Here is a 27,107-nt window from a genome sequence, read left to right on the forward strand (position 1 = left end):
TAGTAAGGTTTCTACAATATTAACGTTCTAACAAAAACATCCAGTGTATACAATTATTTTAACCACTTTAAAAAATGTTAACAATCTTCAAATAATAATCACTAGACGAAAAATTATATAATTACTTTATACTTAAGACTGAGTACTGGATCTATTTTTGTAGATTGAAATATGTAAGACAACAATAATAAAAATAATTTAAAATCAAAAATTTATAAAAGTTTTATTGTTTACAGAATCAAATATGAAGTTATAAAATAAATGTTTATACATTTAATAATAAGATGTTTTTGAATTAAAAAATCAATATGTATTTAATTTAAACTTTATGAATTTTGTATTTTTCTAGAAATGGATGTATTAAAAAAGTTTAAACATAATTTATTAGAGACTATAATATTAATTAAAAATATGTTTTTCTTTGTAAAATATTGATTGTTACAACATTACATGATTTTTAATAAAAAATGCTTACTTAAAAAGTAACCAAAATAATTAAATTAATATGGTTCATTATTCTTACGTATTATTCTTTATTAGTGCACCTGTATCAAATATCAATGCTTTATTTACTTTCCTCAGAAAAAATATATATATATATATATATATATATATAATTAGCAAACATTACACTTAGAATTGTATTTTTTTTACAGATAAAATGTATATACACATTTGAATATAAAATGTTTTTAAATTATTAACTTCTATTTGCATCTTTTTGACTCATTATATGTGTGAAAAATGTTTGTACATCAAAAATGTATTTTTATCAAATGGACAAGTGATAACTAAAAATTAGTGAATTTTTAAATTTAATTTGAAAAAAAAATATTTGCAAGATTGACAAATCTAATCGAAATTGTTAAATTAATTGATATAATCCTTTTAGAATGTGTTTTAAATCGATGGTTTCAAAAAAAAAGTTTTTAGATGATTTATTCATAACATTGTATGTGTAGAATTAACCATTAATATTTGTAGAAAAATTGCTATATTTTAGATTCCAAGTAAATTTACAATAATTTTTTATGAACATTTGAACTTTTGAACTTTAATTTTTTTAATCTTAAAATTAAATATCATGCATAAAATTACGATTTTTTTATTTTCTGTAATAATTAAAAAATAAATAACTGTAGATACTTTAAAATTTCATAAAATGTTTATATTAAAATTTCCTATACATCGTATAATTTAAAAATATTATACATTTTTTTTTTAACGTTTTTTGAACATTTGAAATTTACTGTTTTCTTTATCTCTTTTTTTTATAATATCTATAAATATTGATAAAAATGTTTGCTTGGTTAAAAGGCTTTAAAATATAAGGTTTCTCATATTTTGTTAGTATCGCATTTTAGAACATTCATGATGCATTGTCATGATTTGTTTTTGTAGTCATTAATTTAAAACTCCTGAAATTTTCTTTTAAATTTCTTTTTATTTTTTTTTATTGATATTATTAAAGTCCGGAAGCTACAGCCATTAACTGTGGATAGGAAAAGTAGGTTTTTTTTGTGTAAGGTTTGTAAAGTTTGATTAGTGCGCGCCATGGATTTGTCACTAAGAACTAGGGTTGATGCTTGACTTCAGACCACATTAGTGACTGAGGCCAGTCACCGCGCTACATCAGACCACTTTCTTTTAAATTATTTTATATTTTAGTTGTAAATTTAAAGCTTGAATTTGGTAGAATTCTTTATAAGTAGATTATATTAAAATAAAAAAAATACATAATCACTTTTTTTTCCATATGAGTATATAAAGTTTAAATTACACATTTAAAAGAAGAATAACAATAAAATATATAGGTACTTAATTTGAATTGATCCAAACAATTTATTGTAAGAGTTTAAAAATTGTACAATTATTATAAACTTAACTATACGAGTAAACATAATGATGATTTTGAAATATGAAAAATAATTTTAAGCTATTCCCTATTTATGTCATACAAATTTGCATTGTTTTACGATTAAGTAGTACTGATAAGAAAGTCGATAACAATAATTTAATATGGTTATTAACTATTTTAATAATTTAATATTCGTAATATAATGAAATGAAATTTCTTAGATAAAAATTAAAGCGAACCACTGCAACACTGACATTAAAATACATAACTATAATAGGAATAACAAAAAACATATCATGAATAATATACATATTTATAGTAATAAAGGCTGACGAACAGTCTTGGCTAAGAATCATTTTTCGTATGCAATAATTTATCGTTGAAATTTATCACATTGCAGACTTATTGAATAACAAGACAAGCTTGACACCCATTTTACAGCAGGTAGGTTGTCAATTTACCTCTTTTTAGCGATATATATATATTTTAAATTTAGTGAAACATAATATGTACAATTTGTTACATTTTACATTTTTTTATTATACGCGTGAGCATGAATAACAAATGATATATTTTTTTTATTTTTACTGTCTAAAATCTAAATTGGTATATCGGAATTGGAAACAAATGTATAAATACAGTACGTATAGTTATGCATAGATGAAATAGTACATATTATATTATTGTACTCGAGTAAAAGTTATTGGTAGCTAATACTAAAATTATAAGTTAAGGGTCACTCGATGTCATCAACAGCAAGATGCCAAAATAAACATCGGCAAAATGTATCGATTTTGATATTTCGTATGAACTGTACAATAATATGAATGAGTGTCTATTTTCATTCCATGCGTGCAATATCGCAGGTACAAAAAGTCACTAGAAAAAATGAATCCAATATTTTTATTAATCATTTTTTTTTTTCAAGAAATATTTTAACTTAACAGTTACTGTGCGATATAATATAATATTACAGTGAAGAGTTTTTCTGTTACAACAATACTCATGTGCGTTCATTAAGGCGGTCCAATTTCATGCGTTCAAAATCTACCGTTCGTTATATTATTGTGGTTTTTTGTTTTCTTTAGGTAAGTACGTAAACATGCGCACACGTACATATTTTTTTTCTCTTTCGTGCCCGTTACCGACATTTGTGTGCATTGTACGCGTTGAATTTTAATGTGTTTAATTTATTTCCTTTCACTTCTTATTTCCTTAATAATGGTTTATTGTTTTTTAATTGTGCATCAAGTTTTTAACTTTGTGGAACCTGTCAACGCGACAGACCTATACTGACAGGTATGGAATGGAAACGCACACACAAGTGGTCATTTTTGTTTTAGGTATGACATGGCCAAGGCTGTTGTTTTTATTTTTTTATTTTACACGGTCTTAAAATACGATATACCGTAATATCGTATACCACCAAGTCCGTCAATCACCGTGAATGATTGCCATCTTTCATAATTTTGTTTTGACATTGTCAAATTTTAAACTGACAATTTTCAATAAAACCATAAATCTTCTAGGCTTTATGTATAATATACACATCCGTTAAGTAAATGAAAATCAATTACATTTTAATTATCAGGCCGTGAAACTCTTAGAAACAACTTATTCCTTGTTATTTTTAGTCATAATAGTTAAATTTATCAAGTATAATATTATTATAAATACTTGATATATATTATAAATATGCTTAAATATTGTGGCTCGTAGATCAATATATTACCTTTTTATGCGTATCTCATAAGGCAATTTTTAAAAATGAGCATTAAACGATCCACAATAATATAAATAAATAAATTTAATATATTTTTGAATATTTCTGTGATCAGTCAACGATCAAAAATGATAGATAGGAATTTAAGTTTACTGCACTTTTATATCTTATCGACATTTTTTTATATTTGGTAAATAACCTAATCTATATGATTTATAAAACCATTACTGCCGTAATATCATTAATTAATATATTAGGTATTTAATTTGTCATTTTATTATTATTTAAATTAATACTATACAAAAATACGGAGTACTTTCTATTTTACTTGTTGTTTTTTTTTTTTATGAAATTTATTTGTATGTTTATACTTTTATATTGATTTGTAATGTGACATCATTTTCTAAAAATTAGTGATCCAAAAAAAATAATTTGATGAATAATATCAAATGATGTTCATGTAGATGCCTGCGTAATATATTCTACATAATTATTAATGATTTTTATTGCATAACTAAATGACCTACAATATTATTTTAAGAATTGTTTGAATGTAAATATAAAATTGAGTTTTTTTAAATAATTTTAAAAATTTGAAAATTCCTATTTAAATATATATATATATATATATATATTTATATTATAATAAATGGATTTTAATACTTCAAGTGTTATTATTTATTATTATGGAAGTACGAAACCGTAATAATAACTAATAATAACCAATTTACGGAATTATATTATTTTCAGTATTTTATTCCATAAGGTAAAATAATCAAATTATTTTTTGAATTTTTGTTTTAACATTTTTATTTTAAAAATAAACTATTGATTAATAATTAAATAGTAAAGTAATGTGAATGCATAATATCTTATATAGTAATTTGATTTGTATATTGTATTAGAGCGAAACTATGTCAAAATTTTAATTTATTTTATGTTTAACAGTTGCAATAATAAAAATGCATATTTTTTAGGTTTTTACCATTTGAACCATTTTAACTAGGTACTATTAACAGTAGGTATTAAAAGTATTCCGTTTTTAATTTCGACAGTATAACTGATAGTGAGCAGCAACAGTGTGCGCATTATCAACACAGTATTGTGCATAGGTAGTTAAAAATCATTATGCACCATATTTTGCCAATGGAAAAAAAAATATAAATTTAATACTAATAAAAACGGCCGGTTCCACTTTACCCGCCGATCCCATAACGTACCTATTTATATGGAAGTACAAATTATACATCAAGCCGTTGCCAAAACAAAAACCGTTCTGTCGGCCAAGGCCATGTTAATGAACACCCATCCGACTCGTCACACCTTCATTCTATATGTATACACATTACACATATTATATTATACATATATATATTTTTTTGTTTAGGCCTAACTACATTATGCATAACTTAATGTGTGTGTGTGTGTGTGTGTGTATATGTGTGTACACGCGTTTGCTTACGCATTTACCTTCCGAAGTTATACACATAATTTTTACCCCGTAAGTCTATAATAATATTACCAGTACTACGCTTAAAGTAATCGGTTTTATATTATTATGTGATGGGATTAATTACCACAGGTTATCGGTCGGAATACTGGTATTTTAATTAAAAATCACGTCACGTTACGTGTAATAATCGACTGTCACCGTCTCCGTCGTTAGAAATTACTTCATTTATATCTTTGGCACTTTTTGCCATAATTTTAATATCTGCTATTCCTGATCTGTTTTTCAAATCCATTTCTATTATTCCAGTTATATTAATGCCATATTCAGACGGTAAAACAAAAGAACAGTTAATCTCCCCCGATGGCTGAAATTATAATGGTCATCCGATACGCATCGCTTCATACATATAGAGTAAAAATTCATTAAGTTTCTATTACAAACGTACCTATTATATAATTCGATTTATTAGGGTTAGAACTTTAAATAAACAGATACAATCTTAATGTATGTTATCATTTTAAAGTGCATGCCATTTAAAATCCATACCTGATTATTGTGATCCACATAAATTAATTAAATACATGTAAAATATTTAACTTTTTTTTTTTATTAATAACTTCTAATAACTAAATTAATACAACTCAAGGATATTATTTATATAAACAAAAAAAAAAAAAAAAAAAAACAAATCATGAAAATAATATACACTAAGAAATATATAATATACAACATATTGCTTTTAGTTTACTAACGTTTCTATAACAATGAAAATTATAATGTTATATCTTCTCATCTAAAATTAATATTTGTCATTAACGGAAAATTGAGATTTGTTAAATAGAAAATGAAAATGTCTTCATTAAATAATACATATTATTGAATATTTGCAATGTGTGTAGATAATGATTAAAACATAAAATTTTATTAATTTAAACCGTTTGGAAAATACAAAAATATAAATTTTAAGGTAATGACAATCAAGCTATTAATAATACGAAAAAATTCAGTTGTATGAATTAATTATGACAAAGACTTAACTCATTAAAATCAAATTCAAAAATGCTCATTCGCGGAAAATGTACTCGTTACCCAGATCTTAGTAAATAATGGATAATTCCTTATTTTTATTTAACTATAAAACCGTTCTGTGGCTTTAATGTCTTTTATCTAAGATATTTTTATTTTAATTAATTAATTTTTTTTTTTTTTGGATTTATTTTCAAGTCTTTTAAAGAAATCGAGTGAACAATAATTAAACATTAATGTTTAAAATGAATTAAAAGTTATTTAATGATATAATAACACTAATTGTTACAATAAATTATTATTTTAGTAATTGTATAAAAGATATGGACGACAAAATATTTACCATTCACATTTAATAAATTTTATTCCATGAGTATTTAATGGATATTTCATAAAATAAAGTTTTTATTAAATTATACAATTATTATGATATTGAAATACTATTGGTACGATACATTTTTATACGGGTGCAGTTTTATTTAAAGTATTTTTATATTAGTACAAATAGTTTTTTTAAACTTAAATTTATATTTTTATATTAAATTATTTGAAATAAATATATACAAAGTATGATTAAAGCTTAAAAAATAAACAAATAAATAATTATTATGATAAAAATATTATATAAGTGGGATAAGATACGCTTAAAAATAAACAATTTCTATGGGCATGAATGAATACTGCAGATTTATGAACTGTTTCAAGATAACCCCAAATCTGTCATGAATATAAAATGGGAATTCGTGTCAAAGCTTTTATGTTCATGCAGGTTATGAGTGGCAATAAGTGAGTCAAAAGTTTATTATTGACAATGTACTATTTCATATCATATGCATAATAATTTTACACCATAGACGTTTTTTACAACAGACGACCATATTACAAACACTAACTGGAACAGATGAAGCATACCGAACTTTTAAAAGGATAATCATGTGTAACGAAAGTCGTTCAAGTGTAATCGAGTTTCAAAACCCACCAATAATACACACTTAAATATAAAAATTAAATGTTAGAACTTTGATATTTGAGGTCTGGTTTAGATATTTTTACCGTACTAACAAAGTGAAAACATTTAAAACTAATTGTAAAGTCCTAGTGATTGAATTGTTGAGAGGTACTCATTTCATGATCATATTATTTTATTTAAAGCAAGTAAATGTTAACTGAGTTCTATCTATTCAAACAGAAAAGTCACATTACCGTTCTGTCATATCATTATAATGAACAGACATTTAGAATGTATACCTATTATAATAATATTTGTACAGTTTGGATTTATACTTGTGCATCAACAGTACACATTATAAAGTTATAAAAATATTATTTTTATCTTAATAAAATTATATTTTTCGTAAATAATATGAAAATATTATTTGTATAGTTACTAAAATATCAATCATATATATATTAATATTATTTTTGGATTTGTTTTATTTCCTAATGTTTATAACTAATATTATTAAGTATTTTACATTAACATAATATGATTCCACTGTATGTATTATTTTGTTGCTATGTTACCAAAACCGTTGTTGGTTTTTTACAACATGACTAAATATTTTGGTGAAAATTCCTGGAGGTATACATTTTCACAGTATAATGTTTTAATAATATTATTAAATACCTTTATTTACAACCACGTTATCACGAGTTTTCTCTAAATTTCAACCATAAAACAACCAATAATATAACTATCATCTATTTTATAGTTTATATGTTATTTTGTTAATGTTAATTTATATTAAAATCAACAAAAAAATATAAAATATCAACTATTGGTTTTAAAATATATATACATCGTATATTTAGTTTTAAATATTCATTTATAATTTACATATATAAATATATAAAAACGGGAGCTAGCAGTGTTTGGATTTGTGTATTTCTTTGCGAATGAAACAAAAAATTATATGTTTAAGGTTAATAATTTGATTTTTATAATTTTATGTCAATGGTCTGACTACGTTTTAATTTTATTGTAAAATATGTTTTAAATGTTTTTGAGTATCGTAAAATGTATAATTTTACTATTTTTTTTTTTTTTTTTAAAGTCTGTTTCAGTTTAAATAATAAATGAACCTTTGTTGCTGTTTTGATAATTAATGCATATTTTTTATGACTTTGTCAGTTGTCACACAGTTTAGTGTCGAATACCTACATTATTTTTTTTATTTTTATTGAACTTAACAGTTTTAAAATAGAAAGTTTAATGTCTTATTTTTAGTGTAAAATAATATAAATAAGGAGTGTACATTTTAAACGATGATACATAAAGTCAATTTAGTAGTACTTCAAATTATTGTAATTTAAATTGTTAATTTTATTATTTGTTAAAAAATTGTTGTTATTTATTTGTTAATAGAAAATGTGAATAAATCTCAAAAAGGATAATATTTTAATATAAATTAATTTTCATTTGTTAATATATTATTGTATTCTTGGTGCACTAACTACTGAATACTTAAACTTTAAATACATTTATTTTATCAATTATTTCATCAATGTGTATGTAAGTACACAATTTTTTTACTGTTATTTGTTCCACAATCTTTAAAGTAACTGTTTCTTTAATTTGTCATAAGTCGGTGATGGATAATCTAAAATTTAAAATAATATATCAGTTGGTCTTGATGGATTATCGAGTGATTTTCCATATAATATTTACTTTCCAGTATGAATTATGGATACTATTTCGTTGGAGCCTTGACTCTGATGTTTACACAGATTTATTTAAACTTAGTTCTGTAATGCAAATATTTAATTTGGCTGATGGATCTAATGTAGGTAATTATCGACTTATAGTCATATCTCTAAACTCCTCGAGTATCTCTTTCTACAAAGTATACAAGTTAATAAAACTTAAGCGGAGGAACAAAAAGAGTTTCGACTCAGTTGTATAGGTACAACACGCAAACTATTATCTATAAACTTTGTGTTTGAGGCGTTTGATTAATAAAAACAGGTAAGTAGATATTATTTACACTGATTTTAGAAAAATTTTTGATAGGGTGAACCATATGACACTGATGAAAATTATTGTGTCTATTGGATCTGGGAAAATATAATGGCCCTGGTTTAATTTGTTTCTAATAAATCATATTCAAAAAATTAAAGTTTTAGGTAGGTGTAAATAAGTTTGCAGCTAGCACTATTTTATCTGTAGTCCTTCAAGAGGGTCATGTTTCTCCGATTTTTTTTTTTTTTTTGTTACTTTTCTTAAATAATATTTAAAGTATTATTCGTAGCAGTCATTTTTGTTTGTTAATTGATGGTTTATAATTATTCTTAGAAAATCGCTATGAAAATGACTGTCACTTACTTCAAAACGACCTGAATGCGAATGGTGCATGGGCTAATGATCATTGATTTAAAATTTAATACTTCTAAGTGTTGTTGTACATACATGTACACCCTTTCACAGAATTAATGTTCCTATTAAATTTAATATTGCATTGTATAATTTCTCACTCGCTTATGTTGGTAGATAATATGGTCAATAATGTTGGTGTCACATTTGATCGGGAATTAACGTTCTACGATCGTATTTAAAAATAATGTTGTAAAGCTTTGAAACTTTTGGCTTCAGAAAGGGTCTCAAGTTAATTTAATTTGATAGCACCACTTAAAGCGTTTAATTGTGCGCTTGTTAGATCTATTCTAGAGTATACCGTTATTATATGGAATCCTCTTATAGCAAGTAGCGGGAGCCAGATAGATAGGGTACAACGTAAATTTTTAAGTTTTGCTGTTGGAGTGTTTCATATTGACCATAAACCTCGTGATTATGTTTAAAATAATAGAACTACTAATCCTAGCTGATAAATGAGTTTCTGTTAACCAAATGTTTCCAAGAAAACTCATTGATGGTTTTATTGAATGTCCTAAACTGTTAAGTCAAATTAATTTCAAGATCCTTAGGTTCTATAGTCACGATCATTTTATCCTTTTTACATACTTCTTTACATCAACAATTATTCCCGTAAATTGTAATAGACCGATTTTTAAGATGATATTATCAATTAATATCCGTCTATTTCTGTTTGTTAATTTAAAGTAAATATTTTATGTTATTCTTATAGTCTATATTTCGTATGTTATAATAATGATGTTATTAAATGATATATTTTATGTGTAAACAATAATATTCTGCACTTTAAATTATGGTTCATTTTGTTATAAAACAAATAAATAAGTAAAATATTTATTTGCTTTTGCGTTGGTCTGTAGATTTTTTTAGATAATATTTCAATAAAAGTCGTAATATTTAACCATAAATTCGTTATATTATATATGTTTTTGTATTATATACATACTATGTGCAATAGTGTGGCAAATTATAAACAACTTTCTTTTTATCAGATCGAAATTTCGATTGGCTTTAAAATGAATAAATTTATGCAAGGTGTCATTTTAATATATACATATATATATATAAATTGTTAATAAATTGGATTCATATTTTATTTTATTGATTGCTTTAGAACCACGCATATGATATATCGCAAATAATTAAATATTTTCAATCTACACACGTTCAACGATATATTATATTATTATTTAAACAGATACTACATTTCATATAAATATTACGTTCACATATGTATAGTATTTTGTTAAAGATTTTTATAATTAATATTTTATGTAGCTTTATTGGGCACATTCATTTTACCCTATAGTTGATTTAGTTAGTGGGACTGAGTATACCACAGTAAGTTAATAGTTTTTAATGAGTACACAAACGCATTAATATAGGTAAAAATAACTTCGTTATTATAAATCATCAAAATTCATCAAGTGGTGAACATTTAAATATACTAAAGGATAAACATGTTTCGGGAAAGATTTGTGGCTATAATTTATATGAATTAAAGAAATAGTTAAAAAAAAAAAAAATGTAATTTTTATAAAATATGTATAATAGTTCAAAATATTTAAATGTGTGATACACTTATATAAATAATTATACTTGATAAAAATAGTCATATAAGACATCATATAGGTACATCGTATACTTTTATCGCATTATTAACTATGACTTATTACAACATATAAAACTTTTATTAATGTCTTGAGATTATCCTCCTGTGTGTAGGACATGCGGGATAAAATTAACCATAAAACATATTCTCACGGAATGTCTTGCATACCTCGATGCAAGAAATCGGAACCACCTATCCAGCAACTTATATGACATACTAGGACCAGTTCTCCAATCACCGGACATATTTGTATTTCTCCAAGAAACAGGATTGGAAAAATTTATCTAACTTTCTGTATACATATCATTATAATTACTCATATAATTTAGACATGTATTATTATTTAAGCTTCTCTTATTATGTAACACCTTTAAAAAAAAAAAATGTATCTTATTCCAATGGCCATGTTGCCGAGGGTTATTCTTTTATTTAATAAAAGAAAAAAAAAACTTTTATTTGAAATATATAACCTATTAAGTGTATTTATTATTTATAATAAGAATATGTATGTAGTTATGTAGACATGAATGCTATAGTAAATTAATTTACCCTTAAATAATATATACATATATTTATTCTATTTATTTCTTTTACTATTATTATTATTATTTATATTTTTTGTAAATCATTGTACCATTTTTTCTTTAGCGTATGTTGGGATTGCTTGTGGTGTTGTTGGAGTCATGAGCAATGGATAAGAGGGTTAAAGTAGTTTACAAGGTGGAATTGAAAAAGTTTGTAGGTAGATGTTGCTATTTCTGAGATTGTTAGTATTTTTTAGGTCTGGGTGAAGAGGATGATATGACATGTAAAATGTCACTTATGTATTTAATTATACGTTATAATATTGATGGAAAAGTTTGTATTTTGTTGGTATTTGATTTCGTCGAAGTACCTACTCCATAGAGTTGGATGCTATAATACCAATTTAGTTTTATCAGTATTTTGTATAGTTAGAAGTTTTTTTTAGACTAAGCTTAAAATGGTATCCTAAAAGTGAATGAAGAGACTTACATTTGGAGTTTAATAGGAGTATTTTTTGTTTAATATGTTTCACCCATGTTAGTCTAGTGTTAAAATTAAATATTGGTCATATGTAGACAACGAAATAATTGTATATTTGTATTTTTTGAACAATTAGGACGCTATATCTAGTTTGATGATATAGTTGATATGTGAAGAATATCCATTATTTATTTTAATTTTCTAAATAGATAATTGAAATTATTATGGTATCATAGTTCTATATAATTTAAATAATTTTGTAGATATTGGCGGGTAGTTAATAAGATATTATGTGAAGTAAATATGATTTTTATTATCGGAAAATTCAGGAATTGAAGTGGAAACGACTGTTAGTTGGTACACCATACATCATAAATTGTATAGGATAGGAGATGAAATTTTACCTTGGAGGACATCAGATATTATATTGCATATCGAATAAAATTCCACTTGAACACATTTATTGTTAATAATTTTACGTTACTTTTCTTCTTCCTATGTTTTACAAACTCATTGATGTACTTGAAATATCCATGTGATACAATTAAATTGCATTTGATTTAAAAAGATTATATGTAGAATATCGAGAAATACTCATTCACCTCTCACCAATCGTTTTTTTTTTTTACATAAGTAATACATTTCCAAGACATTTTTAGGTAAGTGGCAACTAGCAATACGACTATCTAAGCTAAATTTACCATGGACCTTGTAACCATGAAGTGGAAGTGACTAAAATTTGTTAATATTAAAATATAGTCTTTAAGTAGGTACCTATATTTTAAAATTTCAAAAATAAAATTTTAAATAATTATTTTACTAAAGAAAAAGAGAGAGAAAATGGTTGGTAAATCATCCTGTATGTATGGTCTATTGGGGTTAATTATTTTATCTATTTTTTAAACATATAAACATATTTAATATAACATAGTATTTTTAATGGTAAGTAAATCATTGTTTAATGCACCTAATTTTGAATATGAATTAAAAAAAAAATATCTCATCAAGTTTATATTTTTTATAAATATAAATATGTTAGAACTCCTTACATGCATATAGTAAAAATTGTAATTTCTACTTAGCTTAAAATTGATGTCAGTAATAATAAATCCAAAAATAAAATGTTAAAGTAAGGTAACTTTAACTTTAGTTAAGGTAATTTTATGCTGATATTTATTTTATTATTTACTTGCATAAAATATATTAAAATATTCCTGTTTTTTTATACATGAATCAATTTTGATTCTAAAATAAAACTGTAGTTTAAGTAAATACAATTATTCCATTCTATTGAACTTCATAATGATGATAATAACGGTATTATAGTTAATTCGTGTCCTTAGAATATATATAATAATTATAATGTTATAATATTATTATAATGGTTAATGAAAGTAGAAAAATTGCATTTAATAATATTTTTTATAGACATTTCATAAGTAAAATAATACTTTGGAGTAAATTATTTTACTAAATCTATCAGCTTGTTGAATATAAAGATCTAATTTATTTTTTAAACGAATACCATTATGAAAGTTACTAGGTATTATTCATAGTGTTGTATCATACACAATAAAATCATAAATGATATATAAACTTATATTTACCCAAAGCTGCTATCTATATAATATTTGAGTTATCAATATTAATCACTTCATATTTTTGATAAATGGTTGATAGTGTTGCTCGTAGGATAAAGACTTTCTTCAAATTGATGGTTCTTCATGGCATCTCATTTATTTAAAACAGTTTTGTGTTTTAACACACTATAACCCAACTATATGTTTTACCGAGGTCGATTATCGTTGTCCATCGTAAATAAACCTGTTAGGGGATTATTTTGACGTTCAGATTATCATCCAACCATTGAAAACTACCTTTGAAATGAGTGTGTTTGGTGTTATCATACCGATAAATAATACGCAGTCTCTTTTTAACTGTATTGCGATTACTGATCACTTAACCATTTTTGCGAAACTAATTAGATCCCTACTGGTCAGTTATATATTTTTCATTATTTATTTGACGGCTATTTTTCTTATTTCTGGATTATTCATTGTCGATAGTGTTTAAAAATTAAAAAAAAAACATTAATTAGTAATTACGTATGTGGTAAATAGTATATGTATATATATTTATATATACATATTTATTCATTAATTAAGTATTTAGTAGAAGATTGGAAAAAAGAAAATCAAAAAGTATGCCATTATGCATCAGAATAGAAATTTATTGATTGATACTGTTTTAAGTCCACAAGACATTTGTACTAGTAGTTATCAAACAAAAAGGTTTTGAAAAAGTCTATTTTAAGTAACCACTTTTGTGTTCTTTACAAATGAATTATTCATATATATTTTTTTTTATCATACCTCGTATTAAAAAAAAAAAAAAAACTTAAGTGTTGAAAATACTACACAAGACAAAGGCGTGTCATATAAGTTAACATACTAGCAATTCAAATTGTGTCTTATAAACATTAAATAAATGTTAAAAATATATCTGATACAGTATCGTACTATTATTATTTTAAATCTGATATAATATTTAAATAATTGATTTTTACGGGCATACTTTTGCTTTCTGTAAATGTATAAAAGCTTTTGGTATATTTTTAAAATTATGTTTTTGATTTATACGATTTAGTTGATACTCAACTGAAATTTATTGTCTAGAAACTTTGAATTGTTAACGTGTGATGCTCATTGTTTATTTTTAATTTTATTTGAATAATTAAAATGTTATAACAAAACACTATAATTACTTAAAATGTAAACAATTATTTGATAACATGGTTAATCGTTTAGTTAATATTCGATATAAATATAAAACCATTAGCTGTGTTAAGTTTTATTAATTTACATGTTATATTCTGCACAAAACGAAGACACTAATGTATTTTTTTTTCCAAAAACTCATTATTATTTAATTTAATTTTTATGCTTCATTATTTCAATGGACAATTAAAAATTATAATTATTTTGAATTTTTTGAAAATCATAAAATTAAAGTTTTATGTGAATATACGGAAATTAAATAAACACACATAAAACCTTATCGACGTTTTAAACACTTTTTTATTTATGTCATATTTTTGGATAAAATATATTCATAAAAATTTAAAAGTTCACTGTGATCTTATTTTATACCATATTAATATTATTAACACAATATGTATGAAAACTTTTGATTTCAATAAATTTATTAAAAGTAATAAAATATGTGTATCAAAAAAATGTTTAATGATTAAAAATATTTTATTTGTTTTTTGAATCTTTAATATTTAAATTACGATGTACATTTTTATCCTATCATATTTTTTTTTTTTTTGATAAATATGTACTTCAAAAGTTTATGCGACCCCTGTATAGATCTGAAATTTTTAGATATGTATAGTATCTAGAAGATTCCATTTTTTATATTTCCCAGAAGTATATGAGAAATATCAAGAGCCTTGATTTTGATTCCCGCTAGTGATTACAAATATGTGTATTGTGTTAAAACTTTTAAATAATTCATGACTTTAAATTTTCACCAATTATTTATTTTTATATTTTATAGATGTAATATTATTCGAAAAATAGTTTAACTATTGTATTAGGGTTTAAATAGCATTAAATTAATGTTCAATATTTTGAATTTTTTTATATTTTATGTTTAAAATATTGCACAGAGTTAATCATATTACTTTATTTTTTGTATTTGATGATAAATAAAACACTTTATATATTATTTGAAAAATATGTATTAGTGTTAGTACATATAATATAAAATATTTAATACAAGAATTATAATAATTAATAGAGTATATAATATGTATAGGTAAGATTATTTTTATTTATAACTATGTAGTATTAGAAGTAATGTTGTTGCTTTTTTTTATTTTGTATAACAAAATATTTTAGTTCATAAGCTAAATTTAAGTTATGAAGAAATACTAAAATATATTTTCATAAATATATGTAATATATGAAATCAATATTGGTTTTTAAAATAAAAATAAAGTGAGATTAAATTTAAAAAAATAGTAGAAACAACAAACTTTTATAAAAATTATAATAGTTTAATAATTTAAAATATGAATAAAAAAAATCATGGTATCGGGTTAAACGTGCTGTATATTTCGAATGTCAATACAAAAAATACAGTTGTCATTCATATATTTAGTATTTCTAGTTTATTTGAAATACCAAAAAAAAAAATTCATCAACAATATTCATGGTCCAATAATTATAATTAAGCAATACAATTTGATATTTTATTTTATCATCTATCATTAATTTATAATTTTTAAATAAAAGTATATTAACATATGTAGTATTTATATCTTTGTAATGGATATTTTATTATAACATAATAAGGTATATGTAATAAAGTAAAATTAATCTGAGTTCAGATTTCAGATACATTTTCTTCTGATACGAGATGACTTGTAAATTAATTATAAAATCATATTTCATTAAAGTTACTTATTTGAACGATTCATAGCTATAAATTTTAATATGTTTACCCTATTATCATCATACCAAAATATATTATATTAATAGTATATTAAATTTGATTAATACGTATACGTGTTAATAATAATAATATTGTGATTATTCTCCATTTGACATATTTGATAATTTGATCCATGTACCACTTCGACAAAAAATATTATATATATATATATATATATATATATTAATTTTGCTTAAATTATTTGTGTGCATCATTAAAAAATAATAGATATTAATTTGTATTTAAAAAGAATAACATTTACAAACTCCTCAGTATCGTAAAATTTCCCAAGTGTGTCTTGTCTTGTCGTATAGTAGTATTTATTTATTTTAACAAAATATTTATTATTTATAGTAATATCATTGATGAGGTACTATATTGGTCATTGATTAATAATGTTTTTTATCACTATGAGATAATTTTTAGAACTTAAATTAAATGATATTATTATAATCAGCATACAATTAAACATTGACGCTTTGATTTCAAAAATCTGTTAAGATACATTAACCTTGATTAATATAACGATCATTAATAATAATTAGACAAGATAATTGCAGAAATCATGTAATATACTTGAAACGTATTTGGTATATTCTGCCATCCTAGACATTCATAAAAACTGTACAATACGTTAAACGGACACTTTTCTATAATTTTATGAACTGCTTAATATCAATGAATTGCGAAATTACTGTTCGTTGTACAGCTATACAATATGATGGATTATACAAAAATTAAACCACTGTAGACAGTGGTTTTAAATTATAAAAGTATTAAGACAAAATTGTTTATAATAATAATATGTAGTAATATGTTTAATAATTGTACTAATAGTCAGATATGTGTTGTTTTGTAATATAGATGGATAGAATAACATGCAAACGTTTACTTGTTCCCTTTTTATTTATATAATAATTCAGTTATTCAAAATCCTATTTTACTTGGAATTTTTAAATATATTTATACAATTTTTGAGATTTACATAATAATTAAGGAATGTCTTAGGAGATTCAAATTTCTATTTTTCAAATGAAAAGCCCTCTTTTCTACCGTAAATTACTTGTAGATCATTTTTCTAAAAATTATAATGTATCAGAATCAAAATTCGAAAAATTGTTTTTGAGTTATTTAACTTTATGTCCTAAGGATAATAGTTCCACAAAAATGAGTTTAGAATACGTATAATACATATTATGTTTTTTTTTTTTTTTTTTTATAGCTACAGAGATTAGAAACATTTATATTCAATATTAATATATTAGCATTAATAATTTTAAGTTTAAATTCCAAGTATAATATATTTAAGATCTAATACTACATATATTTTATATTTTTGTCATATCATTTTTAAGAACTACTATTCTTAGTATAAATATTTTAGCAACTGAAAAATTATTCATTTGTATTTTAAATACGATACATCAATATTAAAAATAATATAGAGATATATCTATTGAATAATTTACACTAAAAAAGGGAAGAGGGTTTTCATTTAAAAATCAGTGAAATTTAGTACGAAGAAAAGAGATATAATTTATTATAGTATGACCGTAATGGATTTACATCATTGAAAAGCAGCTAAGAATTTATTCGTAATGAGGTTTTTGTTATGATATTATAATACTGAATCAAGTTTGGTACAAACTTTTGATGGACATGATGATAATCAGAGATCGTGAAATGCCTATGAGAACATGGTAGTTTTCACGTTTAAAGTACCAGACTTCAAAGCCATATTTTCACAACTAGAAATAAGTTGTATTTCCATATAAATATCAACAATTTTTGGTTGTTATATTTGTCAGTATTCTGTATTAGTCACATAATATATTTTAAAATACGTACACTATGCTATTTAATTAAAAATTACGATGTATGTTTATAGTAATTAATAAAAATAAATTATTTGTATAATAATTAATAATTATAATATTTTAAATTTATATGTAAAATTTTTCATAACATTTAATGTTTAGAAAATCTTAAAATGGAAAACCTAAAATATACTAATAAATAAAGGAAATATGGATTTTAATTAACACTTTGTTCATTAAAATTGATAATTAAATTTAGGTGAATAGATAATTCGTTTAAGATCAGATTTAAGATTAAATTAATTGTCAAGTATTTTTTTTATTTACTTTAATATATATTATATTAAAAAAAAAAGATAATTTAAATATTTTCTATAGTAAATTACAAGTTTTAAGTAATTTATTTTATTTTGACAACTAATTAAATATTATATTTACTTTTAAACTTGAATATTAAAGAACGGTTATATGAGTAATATGTATTAATATATTAAATTAAAGGATTTTTTTTTAATTATATTATATTTTTAAATTTAATATTTATTCATAACTTTATTGTCTAATATTAATTTTTCCTAATACAAGAGTGTAAGTACTTACTAAAATTAAATGATACGCTTATAGAATGCATTGAAACCATTTTCAGTATACCATATTTACATTTTATCATGTATATAAGTGTATAATTTATATTATAATGTATTATACCACGAATTCACATTTATTGGAATTGATTAATATAAGTATATTAAATATAGTATCAAATAAGATAAGCGTTCAGTTTACTTTATAAAATTGTTAATAGTTATCATTATAATCGTTTGATCATCATAATATTATTATTAATTATTGTTAATTATTTATTTTAATAACATTTTACTATAGTATTTGTTTTAGAAAAATTATTTATGTGCATTCTATGTTTTGTATTGTAGTTATGATATACACATTATTATTAAATAAAGTATGTAAAAAGAAAAACATTTAAAATTTTTCACCATAATTGTTTTATTTTTAATTGTTATAATTTTTAATAAATTAAATTTTATTTTATTTAATATACTTGTCATAACTTTGATTAAAAAATCCCATTAAAATACATTTTTTTCAAAGTAAGATTATATTAAATGTTTTTAAAATAAAATTTAGATATGATATACTTAAATATTTTTTTATAATATTTGATTTTATTCTATAAAAACCTTATATTTTTATTCTTAAAATAGTATTGAAACTCTTCGATTAATATTTTAATTATTTACTATAATAATAATTATTTTTTTATTAAGTTATTTTATCGTAATATAATATATTATATGATACTATAACTTTATCTAATTGATTAAAAACAAATATTTTAATTTAAAAAAAAAAGTTTCATGAAATAAAGTCCACTTCAATTTACAATTACATTTATGAAAAAATGTAGTAAGTTATGACAATTATCTTTCTAATCAGTTAAAGTAAAATGTTTTAATTCATTAAATGATTTTAAAGTCTAATAAACCTGATTCCTATAAAAAGTCATAAATCAGTTTCTGATTGACTGCCGATGAGTGTTATAATATTAGAGAGGATTGTATTTATTATGTATATATCTATAATGATGTTATACAAAAATTAAAATCGATAGCTATGTATCCAAGCTGTTACGTCAAGTATTGATTTTCAATCACTCAAAAATGTTACCATACGGAATTAATCTTCATAATTTATTTTCTCTTATAGTACATGGTAATAAGTAATAACAAATAAAGCAAAAATAAACCCATTTTTTTTCCTTTACTAATCTTTCAAATATTTTAATTTTTCATTATTTAATTATTGCGGTAAGTAATTTAAGTTACCTTCTGTTGTACAATATGTATGTATTTGTTGAGGTTGGTACTTCAAATATTATATCCAGACATAAATATTATATTATGCTCCTATTAAAATGGAAGTGGCTACACCCGCGAGCTTAATAATTGCAAGAGTGTGTCTTTTATTGTTGAAAAAACTTAGTGTCATATTATTACAATGATTATAATATTTTTAACTCTAATGCTTGAGATTTTTAATTTAATTTGATTTTTGAAGATAAACCTAATTTAACATAAGAATTATGTTAATGCATTGCTGAATACGATACGACAATTCACCAAATATAAATTATATACCTATGCATAAACTACTTAAAATTTAAACATAATAAACATAAAGCATTAGTAACCATAGATATTTTTAAGTGTTCCATTTTTATAATGACTTTTTTCAGAGAACATAATTCAAATAAAATATTTTATACTTATACAAATAATTAGAAATCCTTTGGTTAGGTTTTTAACCATGAATTTTATGTAAGACTACATTATACTAATTTTTTTTCACTTAATCATAATATATCATAAAATACTAGAAGGTTTCACCACTTGTTCACTACGCTTACCAACAATACCAACTACCAATTTTGACGACCCTTCTAAGATGTTTATCTGAAATGTTTTTTTTATATTTCAATCTTCATAAATGTTATTTTTTTTTTTATAATTTAAACTATTTATATATATACATATATATCTGTTTTGTTTTGTTACTATGGTCATTATAAAACACTTTTATACATAAATTGTTAAGAAAACTAAACTATCTGTACATAATATCGTAATAAATAAACTATAAAAATATATTATAAAAAAAAAAAAAAAACATGAGATTATTCGATTAAGACATCACCCAATGGTAACACTTAGCTTGTAGTTGAAAAGGAATAAAGAAAGTTGATAAAAATAAAGAAGAGAAATAATTTTGGTTTAAAGTAAAATATCTCAACACTATCTCCTTTGTAGTTAGTGGCTAGAAGTTATTAAAATACTGAATGACATTTTAAACATTTATTTTCATATAATAGGTATAAAAATATAAGAGCTCACAAACAAATAAAATAAATTATACTAAATAAAAAAAAAAAAAGACTAGATCACGCAACAAAAATATTAATGATTGGGATTGATAACGTATGCGACAACTAATAAATCCTCGAATAATTATTATTCTTATGTTAAATCTTTTCAAGAAGAACGTTTTCACTAAATAGATGCATCGAAGAATAGGTTTAGAAACAAGATAAGTTATAATATAGTACATAATATCATAATGTATTTTTTTCAAATTTTAATTAAAATATTGCCCAATTCAAGGTTAGTGCTTAAAATAAGTTTTGCTGATTTTAAGGTTTTTAAAATTTGTTAACATGGCGATTTCAAATGACTTAAGATGTATTAGCATATACATGCTAGTTATATGTGATCCACTAAGTCTTAATAAAACCAGTTATAGTACAAATTATCTCATGATTTTTTATCAGTAAAATAATGATATTGAATTTTGTTATTTACCATAAAATCAAATAGCTCTTGTTAGTATAATAAGTATTGTATTTATTTAAATATTATTAAGTATATTTAAAACGTTTAATATACTATACCTTATTGAATAATCATAGTTTTTTATCCGTGATAAATTATTATATTTTTCCTTTGATTGTTAGGTTGTGGAATGTCTGTTTTACACTCACACAACATTTGTCTTATTATATTAACTTTAGACGACAGCTTTTGAGATATATAAAGATATTTCGTGTTTTACGAATTTTGGCGGAATAGTAGTGATGATGAAATTACTACGACTTGGGACTTGGATTATCTGAGATAACAGTCTTTAGTCTATTCCAGGAGTATTGAAACTTTTCATTCCACTATTATTTTGTGTCTTTACAATATTTTGACGGTTCCTAAATTAGTAATAATAATAAAAAAAAAGCAATGGTTGTATTATATATGTAAATTATTATAGGTATAGTGTATTGATATTTATTACACGGCCATATAAAACAATTTACAAATAAATAGGTAATACAGAAAAATCAAATTAAATATTTTATGCTTAATAAATACAAATGAATAAAAAAGTTATTTAGTGAGATGGATAAGCTTGTTTATGTTTCAAAATATGTTCAAATCTTGGTTGACCGATGTTTTGTTTTAATTGCAGTTAATGTAAAAAATCTAGTCGTTAATTGCTTGGCAGTAGCCTTCCCGAAATCAATTGAAACCATATCTTTTGCTGTTGGTGAAATGAGTTGTTCTGCGATAGTGTGTGGCTTTTTACATTCAGTGACTTAATAAACTACTTTGTAAGATGAAAGCAAAGCCTTAGAAGGGATCATAGTATAGTTAGAAAAGATTGATTTTGCTCACGCGTTACTTTTAATTTTAACTCATAATACGTTGGTACGTTGCTTATTCATGAAAGTTCCATTTACTATTTCCAAATGGCCTTTTATTTTATTAGGAAGCATGCTTTCAATAGCCATCACTTTAGAACAAATAACACTATGTGGACGTTCTTAATTCCTCACTACCGTATGCGTAAACTATAATTATTCAAGTAACTTTCTTCATATTTACGATGATTTGGTTTTGTTTCAGAATTAAATTATAAAATTCCGGATTATTACGTTTAGGTCTGTTCAGAAATGTATTTTTCTTGATATTTATTAAATTTTCTTTTTTTTCTATTATATCTACATTTATTCATAGTAGAAAAAAAATATTCAAATTTAACTAACATAATAAAACGAACAATTTTGTACACGATGATAATTAATAGACGAGCACAACTCGCGACTAACACCGGCAAATGTGACATACACACTGATAATAAATTTAACGATGATATTTGACGAATACAATAGACTTCATTCATTTGATGTTCATTTAAAATGGCATCGTACTGCTCTTATAAATTATAACCGTAAATTGCATTGTTGTTTTCTCAGGTCAAAAACAATACTTTGGTGTATGACTTCTCCGTTGTACTTTGTCACCAAATATTCAAAATCGAGTTAAGGTATTTTATAGTTTGTATTATCTTCTTTTCATGCACCGTTGTTGGTATAAAAACGGAGTTTCTTTATTTGTTGCGACAGAAAATGTTAATCACCGATAAACCTTAATAATTTGTCATAATTTTGGTGTTTTTTTACGAACTGCGTGATCTAATGAATAAGTTATAAGTATAAATAATATTTTATCTATGAATTTATAAGTATTATTTTATAAAAAAATCAGCGCTATCACTATGTACTCGTATTTCATTTTTCAAGTATATTTAGAAGAAAAAGATTTTATATGTAATTTATTTATTCATTGGTTCTAAAATATTTATGTTGACGATGATGAAAACTGACGATAATGAAGATACATTTGGTAGTTCAATAAATAACATGTAATTAATAATATTTCAAAAGGATTATAATAACGTGTAAATAACATGAAAATTTATCATTACAGATAAAAAAATAAATATTTTAATTTATACAATAAACATTTTTAAAATAAAATACTTTTTTAGTGAGTGAAAAAAAAAAATATTATTTATTATGATTTTTTCTGTACCTGTTTTATACTCGTATAAAATATCATTTAATATTATTTATAATGTTTTTGAAAATGTATGTTATAATTTAACTACATGTATGAAACATAATCGTTTTATTGGAAATAGTATGAAGGTATGCTATAAACTCCAGAACTTAAATTATTTTTAATAAAAGTTACTTTCTATACTTTTTTAATATTAGAACATCGATGTTTCCTACATAACTGTTATCGCCTTATGAATTATTGTACTTTTTTTCTTATTTCAAAAATATATGTTTATAAATATGTACATATTTATAAGTACATTTGGTTATCTAGAATTTATATTGTTTTTTTTTTTTTTTTTTTATTGATCTAAAACACATCGACAGCTAGGCCATTAGTACAAGAATTTTTTTGATTACATTGTTGGTATTTTAAGTATTTACATTTTTACATTAAATTAAATTATACAATTCAGTTTTTTTTAAAAATAAAATTAAGTTTTTAATGTCCTGTGGGTTTGGTCCAAGTGCTTGACAGATTTGTTCGGAGATGTGGAATTGGTTTCGATATTGGTTGTATTTGTGACATTCGGTGATGATGTGGTTGACGGTTAAAGGAACGCTGCATGAGTCGCATAGTGGAGGATCATCTTTACTCATCAAGTGGCTGTGTGTTAAGTGTGTGTGTCCAATTCGGAGGCGGTTTATTATGGTTTCTTCTTTTCTATTGAGGTCGGGATTTTTCCATAGGTTTATATTATTTTTTATTTTGTTGAGTTTTGTGTTAAGTTTTTGCCAGTGAGAGTACCATTTATTATTTGAGTGTAGGTTAATTTCGTTCTTTGCGTCTGAGAATGTGATGGAATTTATGGTTACAGTTGATGTAGAGACGATTGCATTGTGAGCTTCTTGGTCAGCCATTTCATTTCCGGGAATACCTATGTGTCCCGGAATCCATACAAAATGGATGTGTTTATTTTTTTTTTCTGCTAGGAAGGCTTCTTCTTGGATGAGCTTTGTGATATCAGGTTGGTTACGTGTATTTGTGATGGCGATTAAGTTGCTGAGTGAGTCGCTAAGTATTATAAATTTTGTTTGGTGGTTAGCATATTCTGTGTGGAGATATTTTACGGCTTTGTATATTGCCATCGCTTCTGCTGTGAATATAGATGCTTGAGGTGGAAGTTTGTATGTTATTTTTTGATTGTTTATTATCATTGCAAGCCCAACTCCATCGTTTGTTTTGGATGCATCAGTATATATGTGCACGCTGTTTGGATGCTCTTGTAGTATGTTTTTGAGCATGTTTTTATATATGAAAGGCATTGTGTTTTCTTTTTTAAATTCAGTAAGAGAGAGGTTAACATTGAATGTTGTGTTCCATGGGGGGAAATTATATGGTTTTCTTTCTAAAATATTGCTTATTTTTATGTTTTCTTTTTCGGCTTCTTGTATATATGTATTTATTACTTTGATGGCTGGGTTATTTATGTTTCTTTTAGTTCTGGCACAATATAGTAAAAGTAGTTTTTCTCTTCTAAGGTTAGGTGAAATTTCATTAGCAATGTTTCTAATACTCTCAATTGGGCTGGATTTGAATCCCCCGATTGATAATCTTATAGCAGTATTTAGTTTAGTTTGTATCATGTTTAAGTGGTTGGTTTTGGCATTTTTTAATAGTATAGAACCATAGTCTGTTTTGGATCGAATTAAAGCTTTATAAATCATTAAAAGAGATGAGCTGTCACCACCCCATGATGTGTGAGCAATTATTTTAATTATATTTAGTTTTTGAGATATTGAGTCGCGGATGTTTTTTAGATGGGGTAGCCAATTTAGTTTGGAGTCGAAAGTTATTCCTAGAATTTTAATTTTATTATGATGAGGTATAACTAGGTTATCTAATGTTATATTGAGAACTTTTATTTTTTTTTGTTTTGTAAAGATAATACTTTTTGATTTGAGGTTAGAGAATGAGAAGCCAGTTTTTTTCGACCAATCAGTTAGGCTGTTAGCACTTGTTTGTAGAAACTCTTGGACAGTTTTTAGGTTATTGCTTCTGCAAAATATGTTGAAGTCGTCAGCGAATAAATTAGATTTTACGGGGGCTTTTATTGTTTCAACTATGTCATTGATGGCCAAGAGAAAAAGTGTAACTGCCAGAGATGATCCTTGTGGAATACCGTTTTCTTGGCTGAACGTCTTTGATAAGGTATGAGATACTAATTTATATTGTGTCAAGTTGAACCAACATAATAATTATATTATATACGAGTACGTCTTGACATACCCAGCACTTCACAATATTATCTTAAAATAGATATTAGATAATACAATAAATAAGTATTATATTAATACAAATTTATATAACATTTTTATTATTTAAATTGTGTATTCCATTTTATTTATATTAAATGTTAATTAATATACATATTTATAAATGTGTTTTCAGATCAAAATGTATGGAAAATTCATTGAAACAGACGTGTAACAGGTAATTTTAATTATTTTTTTTTAATTTAGTAGTGACAAAGATATAGTATACAATTTTTATAAAGTTAATTTTAAAAATAATATGCGTTTGTCAAAAATACTATAAGTATAATATATAGTTCACGTGATGGTCCAAAATATACATTTAAGTCAGATAACTTTCAAGCACAATTTGCTGTATTTTTCGATTTCAATAAAATATATTAATAGTGGTAATATTATGTTATTTTAAATTTTGAACGATGCGATGAATTAATTGGTTTAACAATAATGTTAGTAATTTTGTGTGTGTTTGTACTATCACTACCTTTAAAGCAGAAAAAATGTTCCAATTTTCAACTTAGAAGGTGGTTCTTAATCGAAAATTGGATATAGTTAGTAGCTCAGAAGGTTAAAAGTAATACATTTTAAGTACTTTTCGAACAATTAGAAAAAACTAAAAATAAAATTACGGAAATAAGGGTATAGATACGAACAATATTTAAGAAAATAGATTTTATTGTAATTTACAGTAGATTATATTATCAATAAATATTTACGAAATAATTTCTAGCGTTTTGAATATGGTTCAACTCATTTTACGATAAAAAAATATTTATTTTTTTTTTAAATTTAGGTTAAATAAAAAAAAAAAACCATTGAAATTTAATACAAGGTTTCTCATATACTTTTCGTAGAAAAATTTAAATGTAGAAAAGATTTAAAATTGGATATACAAACAGAAAATGATGATTTTTGTTGTTTTGCTGAATTTAGAAAATATTAATTTCAAAAATTAAAAAATCTTATCATTAATATATTCTAAAGACATAAATTGTATTTTCCAAAATATTTAATTTAATT

At 23.5% G+C, this 27,107-nt stretch overlaps 2 protein-coding genes across 2 annotated transcripts in view; one reads left to right on the forward strand and one right to left on the reverse strand.

Moving 5' to 3' along the window:
* Positions 1 to 27,107, forward strand: part of LOC112598504 (5-hydroxytryptamine receptor 1-like) — a 207,959-nt gene that overhangs the window by 45,086 nt on the left and 135,766 nt on the right. The window contains exon 2 of the mRNA XM_025344988.1: positions 26,224 to 26,265. The gene's annotated coding sequence lies outside the window, so the exon portion shown is untranslated. The remainder of the gene's footprint in view (positions 1 to 26,223; positions 26,266 to 27,107) is intronic.
* Positions 20,749 to 27,107, reverse strand: part of LOC112598588 — a 51,809-nt gene continuing 45,450 nt past the window's right edge. The window contains exons 2-3 of the mRNA XM_025345112.1: positions 24,303 to 25,993; positions 20,749 to 20,838 (exon numbers count right to left, since the gene is read on the reverse strand). Of these exons, the coding sequence (XP_025200897.1) occupies positions 20,749 to 20,838; positions 24,303 to 25,993 (1,781 nt within the window). The remainder of the gene's footprint in view (positions 20,839 to 24,302; positions 25,994 to 27,107) is intronic.

The sequence above is a fragment of the Melanaphis sacchari genome, unplaced genomic scaffold, assembly GCF_002803265.2.
Source record: "Melanaphis sacchari strain LSU unplaced genomic scaffold, SCAv2.0 Contig48_pilon_pilon, whole genome shotgun sequence".
Classification (NCBI taxonomy): Eukaryota; Metazoa; Arthropoda; class Insecta; order Hemiptera; family Aphididae; genus Melanaphis; species Melanaphis sacchari.